The sequence below is a fragment of the Charadrius vociferus genome, unplaced genomic scaffold (assembly GCF_000708025.1).
Source record: "Charadrius vociferus isolate BGI_N301 unplaced genomic scaffold, ASM70802v2 scaffold342, whole genome shotgun sequence".
Lineage (NCBI taxonomy): Eukaryota > Metazoa > Chordata > Aves > Charadriiformes > Charadriidae > Charadrius > Charadrius vociferus.
In genome coordinates, this window is record NW_009647231.1 from 1668288 (window position 1) to 1683243 (window position 14956).

At 36.7% G+C, this 14956-nt stretch overlaps 1 protein-coding gene across 1 annotated transcript in view; it reads left to right on the forward strand.

Annotated features, from left to right (window-relative positions):
• PRIM2 (primase, DNA, polypeptide 2 (58kDa)) overlaps positions 1-14653 on the forward strand; it is a gene marked incomplete at its 3' end in the record, with an annotated part of 77242 nt that extends 62589 nt beyond the window's left edge. Inside the window, exons 8-11 of the mRNA XM_009879844.1 lie at positions 5623-5690; positions 12970-13042; positions 14127-14312; positions 14622-14653. Of these exons, the coding sequence (XP_009878146.1) occupies positions 5623-5690; positions 12970-13042; positions 14127-14312; positions 14622-14653 (359 nt within the window). The remainder of the gene's footprint in view (positions 1-5622; positions 5691-12969; positions 13043-14126; positions 14313-14621) is intronic.
• Positions 14654-14956: the final 303 nt, after the last annotated feature.

Consider the following 14956-nt stretch of genomic DNA (forward strand, 5'->3'; position numbering starts at 1 on the left):
CCCCTTACTTTAACCTTATTTCGTCTTTGCACGAAAGCTGTGCCTTCACACTCTTTGTTAGTGGCATGACTATCATAGTAGAAATAAACAGAGAAAAACATTCTAGGAAAATTTTTCATCTATGCCGCAAAAAGCTCCCAAACCTATGCCTGTTCTTGATCCAGACGGTGTCACACTGAGTGGTGGAGCACATATGGAGGTGATATTTCTTCTGGAACTGCCCGTTTAAATAATTTGGGTAGCCCCTGTAGACAACTACCTATATTTCCAAGAACTGCAGAGTGCCTGCTGGGAACTGTGGGCTCACCTTTAGAACTACTATGTATTTTGGAGGTGTGTTTAGCACTTGGTAGAGCAGTTCTCCGTTCAAAGTCTCTGCAAGCCTCCTTCAAGTAAATTTTGTTATAAAGCTTGGAGTTACAAAGGGAGAATTTCTTGGGAGAAAAAGCAATGTAAATTTTCAGGGACTGCGCATTCTTTGAGATACCTTGTCCCTAGACATATTCACAGTGCAGTCACCCTCCCTTTTAAATACAAGTCCAGTATGGTGTAATCCTGCCTGCCTGGGTTTTAAAAGAACTGAGGAGGCAAAAGCGTGCTAAGCCTGCTTATACAGCGTTCATTGAAATATGAAATAAATAGCATGAATGCCAGCACAGGTAGTTCTAGGATACTAAAAAAAACCAACCTTGGGCTTGACAAATTGTGTAGAGGCAAATCACAGGCTGTAGATGTGCACGTGGACGGCACGCCTTCAGACCCTCCATGTTGTTCTAGGAGTACTTAGCAGTTGATAAGGAGATCATCTTGGTAATAATTTACATTTTAGGTTCTCCAATGCACCTTCCTATAGCCTCCTACTGGAACTTTTTTTTTCCCCCTGGTAAATTGCAGAAAGAGCCTGGAGTAATTCAGAAGCATGCCTAAGCTAAAAGTAACCTTTGCCACAACTCCCTTCTTTCTGTGCTTTTCTCATTGATATCCAACTTAATGTGATTTTTTTTTTTCTAAAAAATGTATTCATCAAAAGGTCTGACAGCATATTAAAATTTTCGTGTGCAATACAGCTAATTAGGACATCTCATTTAGAAAGTAAACTCTGTGAAAATAAAATTCTCTTATCTTTTTTTTTGTGCAGAAAAACACTTAAAGAGCAAATAGCTCTTACATGATAACCTCAAAATCAAGAAATTCATGCACTCCTAAAAAATTGAGACAAGTTAATTGAGCCATGATAATCTTGTTCTTAATTGCCATGTATAAAAATGTCTTTGCCTTACTGATAGCATGTGAAGCTGCTACTTAAGTTGACACAAAGCCTGAAGTTAACTTTTTTTTTTAAGTTTCATAGTAAATCTTCGGTAATGTGCAATTTCATGTGCTGATCTCATGTTTGTTTTTCTTTCCCCCATCCTAACCAATTCTTATACATCAACCTATAAGTTGTCATCCTTTTTCCTTCATTATTACTTGAAGTACCACTGCCAAATCTTAATTAATTCTAATGTTCATGTAGTTTTCCAATCATTCCATGTTTTCTATGTTGTCAAATTGTTACCTTCTTCATGCCATATGAAAGTGTCGTGTTTGTTTGCCACAAATGAAGCATAGTGAACACTAGAGATGTGATTGTTGCGTAGAACTCAGTAGAAAAGAAGAACTCAGCTTATTGCTTTTCTACAGGATTGCATAAATATATTACTAAATTTTGACAAAATTTTAGAAAGCTTGCTTTTTCAAAATTCTGGTTACTTCAAAGATACGAAGATTCTGGTTTGATTTTTCCCTCCAATGCTTGTGTCATTTTCTCCCCCTTTTGCAATCTGAATTGCAGCAGAGACAGCTGATGACTTGTACTGAAGCTAATATGAAGTTGGACTGACTGCTGTTGTCTCAGATTTTAGTTTCTTCATTCCTTTCCCTCCTATTGTTAAATATTCTTCCTCCTTTCTCAGTTTTAAATGTTATATGATATTGATAATGTGATGCTTAATTTGCCTTACTGATCTACATCACTCGCCCCAGCTTTCACCATCTCAGCTCAATGCAGAGGTGTCCGCATGTTCTGTCTGTGGCTCACTGCCCGCTCCTCCGATCATACCGGCCTTGGGACTGAAATGATCTTAAATTGCAGTATTTTATGTTCTCTGTAAATTAAACTGCTTCAGCATGATTAGCGTTTGGAGTTATGCTCCTTACTTGACCACATTTTGATAATCTTTCATGTATCTAAAATATTGACTAGGATGGTTTTTTGCCTTTTTTTTTTTTTTTGCTGGTAAGATGATCTTTGTGTTGAGTACCATATAGAGATGAAGGCAAGGCTGTGCTTGCAGGAATTTGTCTAAATTTCATTTCAGAGTGATTGAAAAAAGTCTGCAGAATCTCAGTTTGGATTCTGTAATTGGGATTATCTTTTTCTTTTAGAAAAAAGGACATAAAATTCTTAGCTGTTTGAAAACACAAGCATTCATTTACCACCGCCTTTGTAAAAGCTAATTTTATTTACAGTGTGGCTCATTTAGAAAAAATACAGTTGTGAGGACAGACTTTATCCATTAAAATGTTACCTTTTATTTTTATAATCCAGGTAAGATAAAGGAAAATTTGCTTTTTCAATTAAATTGTTCAAATATTTTGATGGGCTTTCCTCAACTGTGTTGAGGTCGTCTCAGCTGTGTTTAAGGAAAACTATCCTTAGTTTCAGATAGAAAAGAATAGCATTGTAAGTATCCTACATCTTCTTGAAAATAAATATTTGAACTAACCTAACAAAGTGTTTGTTGTAAGAGTTGAAAGATGTATGAACTTATTTTCACAATAGCATATTCTGTAGCAAACTTTATCTTGTTCTTCCAGGCAACATAATGGAGGGAAATGGGGATTCATTTGGCTCCTAAAAATTGCAGATTCCATAATTGTTGGTGAAACACAAGACAGTAAGAAAAAAATTAAGAAAAACGTTGGCCATGTTGATTCTCCTGTGACTTCAGGGGTTTATGGTTTTTTTCCCCTTTAATGGTGGTTCCCGCAACAGCCAGCATTAGGCCACTTCTTCTGTATTCTTTAATTGCAACATCAAGAAAAAAGTTGGTTAAACACTAAGATCACTAGTTTTTGGTTCTACCTCAATTCCTACAAGTCTCCCAAATTAGTTTTAAAACAGTACTTCTGTTCATTGATTGTGTTGTATATACAATAAACTCCTTTGTTATATAAACTCTGACAATAATATCAATACTTTCACAGGTTTTAAGTTTTACTGGTTTTTGCTTCTTACACCACTTTCCAGTTTGACTTTCATAAACATCATCTTGTTGTAAACGGGTTATTTATAATGAGGAAAAGTTGGTTTTCTGATTAGGTGTAATATTTGAAGTATGGCGTAGAGAAAAATACTGTATGCTTGTCTCTTGTAAAAATATACATATGTATGTGATTGTGCACACAAATAGTGTTTTCTGTATTAGTTAAGTTATTAATAGAAAAGAGAAGCAGATGGTATTTCAGGTAATTCAGGCTCTGTTCTCATTTTAGCCAAGTGGAATAACTTGGCCAGCATTTAGAGGGCTTCCAAGCTCTTTTCAGAATAATTTCTGGTTTTCTGATTGTACTGAAAACAAAATTAGAAGATTACTTTTTAGAGGACATGAATAGAGAACAATACATTTATTGGCCTTTAATACTCAGGGATAAGAGATTTTTTTTTTAATAGAAAGAAACTTCTGAATAAATACAAACCTTAATGAATTTTTAATATACCCTATGCATCTCAATATAGCTCCATAAAATAAGGGAATATGGATAATGATTTAACTGCCATGATACCAGCCTTTTTTTAAAGAAAGATGAGTGGATTGCTGAGGCTGCCTGAGTTACTTTTACTGCAGCGGTCGGATCGGATGAGTACACTTGGGTTACCCGAGATTGAGAAGAGCTGCGTTTTGAACTGGTGATTGCTGCAGGCCAGGACTGGCTTAACAGCTGAAACAGCCCGTTCCTCCTTCCCCACTGCTACTTGTGTTCAGTAGCTTCAACTCTCACTGGACAGACTGGCCATTTTGAACCTCCTCTCATTTAGCTGGTGGTTGGTCTTACTAGCTTGAGGTGCGAGTTTAAAATTTGGCCACAGTCTGGCTTCTACCTAGCAGCAAAGGTTATGAAATGGATTGATGAATGAGTGATCTTTCGTGAAGATATTGAACTCCTCCATATTCACGTGGTCTGCCTATAAGCCGATGGAGTTTGATGTGGAATTTCTTACAGTTACAAATAACCCCCTGTACCCAAACACTGAGTGCAGCTTTTTCTAGGGTATATTTATTTATGGGTTATAAATAGAAGTTGCAGCCTGCTAGTTAGTCCTACTTCGGTGCTTGCCTTTACTGGTGTGTTGGAGCCAGCAAGGTGATGCTATGCTGTTGGTGCTAAAAGTTTGTTTTGTTTTGCTTTGGTTTTGTTTTGTTTTGTTTTTTTTTAAATAAGTTTTTTAAAGAGTATGTATAACTGTATGCATGCTATTTTAAGTTACCTGTAAAATACTTTGAGGGTGGCAGAGCACTGGCACAGGCTGGCCAGAGAGGTGGTGGAGTCTCCCACTCTGGAGACATTCAAAACCCGCCTGGACGCTGTCCTGTGCAACGTGCTGTAGGTGACCCTGCTCTGGCAGGGGGGTTGGACTAGATGATCTCCAGAGGTCCCTTCCAACCCTGACCATTCTGTGACTGTGATACTTAAGAAGTTGTTGGTGATTTATACAATGTGAAAAATGTTGACATTTTAAATTTGTGCGAAGGTAGTTGTCAAAATACAGCCTAACTTGGCAGCAATAGGATCATGAAATGCATGTAATATTATTTTGTATTAGATCTATGTCAGCAGTATCAGAACTGCTATGCTTCTAACTTTTATAGGTGAAGCTAGACACCTATGTACTGGTATTAAAAAAATTTAACATGTGTTTTTCCAATTTTTGTATTTAATATACCAATTAACTAGTATTTTGCAATAGGGTGACATATGCTTGTTGATTTATGGACTACTAGGTTTATTTTTTCAGAAAACATTAAATATTTTAACTAATCATATGAAACAGTTACAAGAAAAAAGTATTTAGTTTAGAACAGTCAAATTACAAAATACAGGTTATGCCCATTTTAAAAAACCAGAGGCACATAAGTCATATAGTGCTAAATATTATGTAAATTTTTCAATACAAATGTAAATTGTAGATAATATGGCTTAGTGGGCTATATTTACATTACATTATGTGACTGCTAGAAGGCTGTCTATGTAGAATATGACTTCTAGTTCATATATGAACTAGAATATGTTTAGAAAAAGTATACTACTTTTAGTGATGTCTTGCTATTTAATTCCAATAACATTGTAATTTTAGAAAAAAAATATTTTTCACTGTTTGACTTTGTTAACTCATAAATATTTCCGCTAACTTCAGATTCTGGAAGGTTGTGCTTAATTATTTTTAATAGGAGAAAGTATGTCTTATCCGATGTTGTGTGAAGTGGTAGCAACGCAGGGTGATTTGTAAAAAAAAATGCTTTGTGCTATCACTTTTTTTGAAACTAATACTTTATTAATTGAACTTCTGTTTTCTTCTAGCTGACAGCACGATCGCTGCCTTCTGTACAATCTGATGAGAGACTACAACCTCTACTTAATCATCTCAGGTAGCATAAACTGAAAGCATGAGTGTATTCTTTCATATAGATTAAAATAATTGTAGCTAAAACATCCTAATACAATGTTTTCAGACACCTCATCTGTGTGGTGGCTTTGACTGGAAAAAATACCCCTGAAAGTATCCTTTCAAAACAAAAGCTTTATAAATGACATGAAACATAATTTACAGAACTGGTGTTGCTTCTAAGTAACAAGAAAATATTTGTAGCTTTTACAAAACCTTTTTTTATAGTAAGTGCAAAGTTGTTAAGCTTCTTTATGAACAAAACAAATTCCAAATTACACTGCCCAGAGTATGTGCCTTCCTTGTTGCAAATATTTTGTGCTCTATGATCTTTTTGGAAGATTTCTACGTCACTGTTGTTGATGGATGGAGTCCTGTTTTCTTCTTTTAATGCACTTAAGGAGAGAGCTGAAAATGTGAACCATTGTGTGCTCTACAACACAGCTGAAATAGTCTGCCACTCTCTTAGTAGTATACAGTGTATAGAAGCTTTCTGCTTTCTTCGAATGTGTTTGGAGATGAACAGTTAAAAAAAAAAAATACTTTTCTGATGTTCTTCAGGTTAAGCATAGACCTGGTCTCTTTCTTATATACATGATTGCTTTTTACCACTTTATATTGTTTGGGAGAGTTTTCTTACTATGGTAGTAGGCAGGAGGACAAAGACCATACAATTAGAGGGAGATGCATTGGCTTAGAATCATTGCATAATTTAGCTTGGACTGAACCTCTGGAGATCATTTAATCTAGCCTCTGCTCAATGCAGATCCAGACTGTAGATGCTCAGGTATTTATTCAGTTGAATTTTTAATGTCTCTAAAGGTAGAAATTTACTTAAATATTGAATGTCAAGAATGAAAGCTCTGTTTTTGAGCATGGACAAGTTTGCATTAAGATCACTGAAATGATGTTGTATGAATTAGAAATGGAAGTGGTGAGGCTCCATCATGACAGCACTGCACCGGAATTAGGATGCAGAACTAGTTAGCATGTTCTTTATTTCCTGTGGTGCTCTATTGCTTGAGGTATCTGTACTCATAATTTTTATTACATAGGAACTTATGCTTATTTACATATGATTGAACTTTTTTCGAGAGCAATGAATGAAATAAATATCGCAGTGTAGCTGTTATGTAACTGGTTAGGGGATACTTTTGAATGCCAATAACCTTCCATGTATTTATTACTATACATCTTACTGGCTTTTTAAAAGGTACACCTCAGTGGCATACCATTCTCCATTTGAAGCCAAAGAGCAATTAGGTTAGCTTTTTATAAATTGTGCTCTCTAGGAGTAATTACTGAGAACTTTGAAATTGCTTTTGGTATATGCTATGCATCTATGTAAGTGGAGCAGCCTTCAGTATCACAGCAATCACAACCCTCTCTGAAATTTTTTCTTAAATATGGGAAAAGGAAAGGTTGCAAAAAACGCTAGTTTAACATCAACTACTGAATAGGGATACTGTGTCATACATTTATGCAATAAGGTATTTTTTGCACATTCTTATGTTAACTTGAGTACGTATGTTTAACAGCTGGTGAGTTAGTTCCATTTTGCATTTATGAAAATGGAGGGGCTCTTCCCAGAACATTTTGTCACCAATTGAAAACACTACAAAAATGTTTCTGAGTTGCCTTTTTGGAAGTTCCTTTAAAATGGACTAAATACATCAAACCTTACAACTTGAAAAACAAGCTCTGGCAGTGAACAGAGATGACCAAACAGGTTTTCTCTGTTATTTATTTCTGTGAATCTGTGATTTGCTTTTGCTTCATCTTGCTCATAAGAAAGGAGAATATCAGTTAGTTTTAGGCTTTCCTCTACTTTCATTGTGTGAATTCTTACAGCAGTATTTTATTTTTGGCATTCATCAACAGAGCTTTATCAGGGGAGCAAAAGCTTAGTTAGAAACGTGTGAAAAGAGCATACAATTGAAGGTTACAGAGCATGCTTTGGTTGTTAATGCCCCACACATTTTTTGTCAGCTATTCATATCTGCTTGTGACTTTTAAATTAGCTAGTCCTCAAAAAAGGTCATTTTACTGTGGGTTATGTCTGCTTAGATATTTTAATCCATGCCCGTTTTTTAAAATGGACATAACGTATTTTGTAATTGGAGTGTTCTGGACTAAATATGTATTTTATCTGTGATTTCGGTGCTGCTCTTGTCCTATTCTGTTTCATTGGTGCTTTCTAGAATTAATTGTGTAGATGAAAAAAAGAGAACATTTTTAGTTAAAATGTTAAAATACTTAATGCAAGATTGTGCTTAGGGATTTCACATGCTCACAGTAGGCTACAAGGAGATTTAAATTGCTAAAACTTTAGGAATTTAATAGAAATGGAAACTTTATGTCTAAGTGCATGAGAAGAACACTCTGCAACTGCTGCTTTCAAAGGAGTTTATATGGGTTTTGTGATGAAATTACAGCGTCGTAGCACTGTACTGTTTAAAATTTTCAGCAGAAAAAGCAGGAATAATTTCAAAGATAAATAAAACCTGTCCTATGTAATTCCATCAAACTACTATAGGACTGTGCCTGTACATGAATTAAAAGGGGAAGCTGAGCTGACTTTGTTTAGTCTGGTGGAGAGGAGGCTTAGGGATAATCAAATAGCAGCCTACGACTGTTTGAAGAACAAACATCATGGTATTGGATTTCTTGATGGTGCCAGAGCATGTAACAAATGACAGTGGTCACATACAGCAGCTTGGGAGGTTTAGATTGGACATTAGGAAAAGCATCTATCCTAGAACAATAGTGCAGCAGATTGCCCAGAGATGGGGACTCTTAATTCATGCAGATTTTCAGGATTTAGCAAGAAAAAGCCATGGCTCACCTGACTAGTGTTGGCAGTAGTCCCACTTAATGTGTGGTGTGGGACTAAATGGTCTTCTGACATCCTTTACAACCAACAGTTATATGACCTATTAAATCTGTCTTCAATTGATAGTTCATGAGGTTGATACAGAAACCAAGTGATTTGCAAGACTGGATTTTTTTTAATGAGTAACACAATACTTATGCAGACATGTTCACCCTCCTTCTCAGTTATGCTCATCTCACAAGCAAAGAAAGAAGAATGCACGCCTTAATAGACTGGTGTCATTTACTGTCCTCAACATCTACAAAGTGTCCTTCATATCCTTGCTAAATCTCATTATATACTAACACATCTGTAAATTCTACAGTGTTTACTAGAACCGTAATACAACATATAACATAACATAAAAACATATATCCCATTTTTTGAAACATTGATGTAGTGTTCTTGCTCAACAGCGGTGCAAATGTATGTATTGATCTTTAGTTGCAAGATATGTTTAGAAAACTTTTGGGAACTAAGATTTGGATTTTAGAAAAACAGGTTTTGAGTAATTGAGTCAGGCTGAATGGAGAGAGACAGGAATTTATATATGGAGGTAAAATAAAACTTTTTAAAGTGAAAACTGAGGTCATTGCTGCTTGCATAAATCACAAAAAAGAAATTATGAAGAACTATAGATATTTCTAGGTGAGTAGAAGTAACCTCAGAAGCTATGTGGAATAAAAGAAAGGATGAGTTCAAAATAAGAGCTGAAACTGGAAGCAAAACATAGGAGAAGAAAGTGAGGGTGATCACAGGCCTGGTTGGTTTGTGTTGTAATGTGTTTTCAAACCAGCAGTAGGAACCTGTTTGACAACGTTTAATGACATGAAAAATGACGACCATTGTTCATAGAATGAAGGATAGTCTTAATTTTTTTTTATTTCCCCCCGAGGCTCTTGAGGTTTTTTAATAGAAATGTAGAGAAAATAATGGCAATCCGTGGAGAAAGCAGTGTGATTTTTCTTGTGATTAAATCAAGGGATCTGGGGAATCTCTATTGTAGAAAATCAGAAGACCTGATACCTAAAACTGCAAACCCAAAAGCTCTAGTCCCTTTAGCTCCCTGGGACAGGAATCCAACAGCTCAGCTGCCAAAGACCACATGACTAGTGCTGGCATCTTTATGCCCAGCTCCAGTCTACCACCTAATCCGGATGGATAAAGCATTCTGTTTTTCAGAGCACCGCCTTTGACAGCAGTTTGTAGGGTTCACCTCTTTGGTGAGTTGTGTCAGGTATCTAGAAACTTTGACCTTGCGAAGGTCATACGCTGCTTTTCAGTGTAAAAATAGGGAAACATTTATGAAAAACTTTTCCTATTTGCTTGCCCTGCTGAGATTATCTGAGCTTTTCAGAGTCTGAAGAGTATAATTTCTTCCTGGTCCCCACCTTGGCATTCGGTTTTCTGTCCTTGCAGTAAAGTTTTCTACGGAGTCCAGAAGTAATTGTCAGCAAGATTCAGAGTATGTCCTCTCTTTAGCAGTAACTTCTGAAGTCTTATTTTGTTCACTTATTGTATAGGAAAACTTTTGTGTCTTCTCTTGGGACCTCCTCTTCTGAGGCCAGTCCTTTCTATGTATGCTAGGAAGAAGTGGATTTCTTTAGCTTAGCATTTCTTTTCAGTATTGGTATGATTCTAATAAATACTATAGGGCACAAGCAGATGATCTGAAGTGATTATTGTAGAGCAGCTTAAGAAGTTACCAGCACTCATCCTGGGATGTGATAACTGACTGAATGGTCATTTTCCTAATTGGTTGTTTACAAAATAAAATGAAGTTGCCTAAGCAACAGCTGTTTCCTGTTGTTCTATGCTTCCATTGTACTATTTTCAGGACTGTGGGGTTTTTTTGTTTTTAGTTTGCCTAAGTAAAGTGATGCACATCTGATTCTACAAGGAAATTTAGATACTTTAGTAGAATCGGTAATAATAGACATACACAGCTCAAATACTTCTAATTATTTATCCATTGTTGCGCAATGAAAAAAATCTATTAAGTATAGTAAGCTTTCCTAGTGCTTCAGTGTGTGCCAGAAATAAGACTAAAGAAGAAATGAATGCATGTATAATTAAATAAATGATTTGTAGTGTAGTAAAATCAACTCTTAGCTATATGCTTTTCACACTTTACAGTATTGAATTGCCACAAGATAATCTGTAACACCGAGTATCATTATTTAGCTAAATTCCTTTTTTCTGGAGTTAGCCTCTATATGCCTTCAGAAGATTTAAGAAATTATCTTTGTAAGTTACTTGCAAAATCCCTCTTTCATAAAGAAATTTGTTCTTACGCAGACTTTGCAAACTGATTTTGGACCAATATGCTGTATCCAGAGTTTCCGTTTGGTTTATTGCCTGCTTTATTGTCAACTCTTGAGTTTGGTTGGGTTCTGCTGCAAGCATTTCTCTTGGCCTGTTCTGCAGCCCTGCAGAAGTCTGTATATTTAAAAGTAAAAGCTGGGCACTTGATGCTTGTATTTTATTGGAAATTACTTTCCTGACAGTGTCTATGTGATGTCTCTGCTGTAGTGTAGGGTGACCTGAATTTAGCTCAGGTATTAGGAGTAGCTTTGTTGCTTCATCGTGGTATGAATGAAAGATGAGGCAGCACATGCAAAGTCTTGTGCTATTTTGGCTACATAGCGACTGTCAGGAGTTAGCATGTGTTTGTGTGTCAGAACTGCAGTAAAAGCCTTCCCAGCTTTTTATGGGTACACTTAAGTAGTTTTTGAATTTTTACTTTTCCCTCACAGTGATACATCAGGGTTTTTTTTGTTTGTTTTGAAATGCTGCACAAGTAGCAAAGTACAAGAGGTTCTTGATTGCTCAAAGAAAGCAAAAAGTGCACTCTGCCTTCACAAAGAGTAAGGAGGAGGATCCATGGAACTATAGGCTGGTCAGTCTCATCTCAGTTCCAGTTATATGAAGGACAAGAAGGTGATCATGAGTGGTCAGCATGGATTTGTGAATAGGGAATTATACTTGTCTGATCTCATAGCTGGTCATTTTACCATAAAAGGCTCAACAGATTTGGGGGAAAGCAGTGGATGTTTTTTGTCTTGACTTTAGCGAGGTTTTTGACACTGTCTCTTCTAAAACTCTAATCGATAACTGATGAAGTATGAGCTAGGTAAATGGAAAGTGAGGAGGACTGAGAACTGGCTGAAGTGCTGTGCTCAAAGGTTTGTGATCGGAGATGTTAAGACCGGTTGGAGGCCAATCGCTAGTGGAGTACCTCAGGGATTGATAATGGCTCCTATATTGTTTAGCTGCTTCTTTCACGTCCTAGGTGATGGAACAGAGTGCTCACTCAGCAAGTCTCAGATGATACAAAACTGGGAGGAATGGTTTACGTCATAAGGGTGTGCTGCCTTTCAGATGGACTTGGATAGGCTGGAGAAATGGGCTGACAGGAACCCTATGAAATTCAACAAAGGGAAATACCAAGCCCTGCATCTGGGGAGGGATAACCCCGTGTACTGCCCACAGGCTGAGGGCTGAATGGCTGTGAAACAAGGTTGCAGCAGAGGACCTTGGGGTCCTGGTGGGTGACAAGCTGACTATAAGCCACCAGTGTACCCTTGAAGCAAAGAAAGTTAACAGTCTCTTGGGTGGCATTAGGAAGAGCGCTCCCAGCAGGTTGAGGGAGGTGATCCTTCCCCTCTACTCAGCACTGCTGAGGCCACATCTGGAGGGCTGTGTCCAATCTTGGGGTTCCCAGTACATAGGAGAGGCTGAGACAACCGAGATAGTTCCGCCTGGAGGAGATAAATTTCAGGAGGGATTTTGTGTGAATCTTACCCGAACATATAAATAGATGTCTGGTAAGAGGGAGTAAAGAAGACAGAGCAAGACTCTTCTCAGTGGTATCTAGTGATAGGCTAGGAGGCAATGGGCACAGACTGATTCACAGGAAGTTCCACTTAATAAGAAAACACTTTTTTACTGCCAGGGTGGTCAAACACTGGAACAGGTTGCTCAGGAGGTTATGAAGTGTCTGTCCTTGGAGATGCTCAAAACCCAGCTGGATGATATGCTATGCAACCTGCTGTAGTTAACTGTTTTGAGCAGGGGGTTGGACTAGATGATCTTGAGGGCTCCCTCAACCTCAACAGTAGCATGATCCTGTGATCTGAATTCTGAATGACCCCTCACCACTCCTTTCAGATAAAAGTGGAGAGGCTTTCTTTACCGTGTTGACTCTAATGTGGGTTTTATAACCCTTAATTACTTACATAACTGTCAAATACTGTTTTCTTTACCTGATATAAAATACCTGCAGCCCTTAATTGGTAAAATAATTTCTTTCTAAATTTGTAAACTTGAAAAAAAAATCTTTTTTCAGAAAAGTTTAAAATGATCCTGTACTGTTTGCTTTGTTTTTCAGTCATTCTTACGTTGGCCCAGATTACAGCGTGCAAAAGAACACTGGAAAAATTTCTTTAGAACAGATCGATGCTGTAAGTCCTCTCTGTTTATTGACTTACATTGTGTGTTGGTACGTAACTTTTTAGATTCAAGTACTCTACGTACAGACATCATCTAAAGGCTTTATCTTTTTTTTTTAATTCCTCTTTGCTTTGTAACTCTTGAGAACTACTTGAATAAAATTGTGATAAAGTTTAAAATGGAGCAGAGTTAACTGAAAATGCATCTAATCAGGATTTAGACGGGAGCTATAATGAATTGCTTAATTTGCTGCTTAATTTTGTTTACTTTCACAAATACCTAACATAATTATAAAGAGTTTAACAAAATTTTCTTATTAAATAATTTTGCAACCCATGATGTTTAGTTTATGATTATTGCATTGAAGTATTAGTCTTTCCAGTGCTCTTTTTTGACTTTTGACCACATCAATGGTGCAGAGACAATTAAAAACACTTTGCAGCTCCTTTTTCTGAACTTTAGAAATTGTTTGTTTTCAGTGTCCATCTTAACTATGACAGTGTACAGTAGTGAATTCCCATGGCATGACTCAGCTGTTAGAAATAAAAATTCAAAGCCAAAGTAAACTTGAAGGTTACTTTTTTTTTTTACCTCTGAGATCTTGCTTTATAAGAAATAGTGTTATGCAGGGAAAAAAACCTGCAGATGAGTTGCAATGGATTTAACTCCTGCTTGTAGTTTTTCAAAGATGTTTAAAAAAATGGCAACCCTTCTCTCAGCCCCCAAAAGCTCTAACAAGGGTCACCTTGCCATTCCAGAAGCTAAAAGAGGGCAGAAGCAAGAAACACTGTAATGGAACAGTGGATATATTTTTTCCTGACAGCAATTAAACCTGTGTTACTTTGTAGCCGAAGATAGTCTGATACTACTACCTGTATTACTCTGTCCTTTGGATTTTGTTCTTGAGATGGTTATTGGGCTTGATGGCTTACAGACATACTTGTGTTGTCATCAGTCCCAAGGTGCTCTGCATATGCATATCTTTTCTTCCAGCCATTGGCATTTTCAAGTGGAGCTAATTAATAATCACAATAAGCATATATCGGACAAATTAAATAATCAGTATGCCTTAAACACAGTTTTTTCTCTTGACAGCTTTCTGTGAAATCATACCCTCTTTGCATGCGCCAGTTGCACAAAGCCCTACGTGATAACCATCATCTCCGTCACGGAGGCCGTATGCAATATGGACTGTTCTTAAAAGGCATTGGCTTGACTCTGGAACAGGCACTGGAATTTTGGAAGAAAGAATTTATCAGAGGAAAAGTGGATGCAGACAAGGTAATTCAAATGAAAAATATCTAAATAATTGAATGTGAGGATGTAGCTAATGTATACATTGGACTACATATTCGAATAGATGCTTGTTAAAGTAGATAACTGGGCAAAACGTACAGTAATGTCTTTTAAAGGTGGTTTGTTTGTTTTTTTTTTTCATTTCTGCTTATGATTTTATTCATTTTGTTGGTCATTCTCCTGAAGCATGGGGAAAAAAGGCAAGCTACAAAGAGGCTTTTTCTAGGTGAGGACTAGAAAAATCTTACTTTACCACTAAATCCCTGTGAAACCAATGTCCTTTGTGAAATACAGGTACTAAGTGACCAAATTAATTCACCAAGCAGGTAAGTGATCATGAACAGTACAGAAAAAAATATTAATTGGACAGCTGTGTGTAAGGTGAGCTTGCCTTAGCAAATTTACAGTCTAAGGATAAAAGAAGAAACTGGAGATGAATGAAGATCGCAGAAGATGTTCAAGGAAATAGTGAGAAAATGCTCTTCAGTTCAATGAGCAGTATTATTGACATATTACTCACTAGCCTAACCCTTGCTAATTTTGAGACTACCGTGAGTGAGGCAGGTGTAACATACATGTGCTGTCTCTTTGAGAGCATGAAAATTATATGCTAATTTTTGGAGATTTGT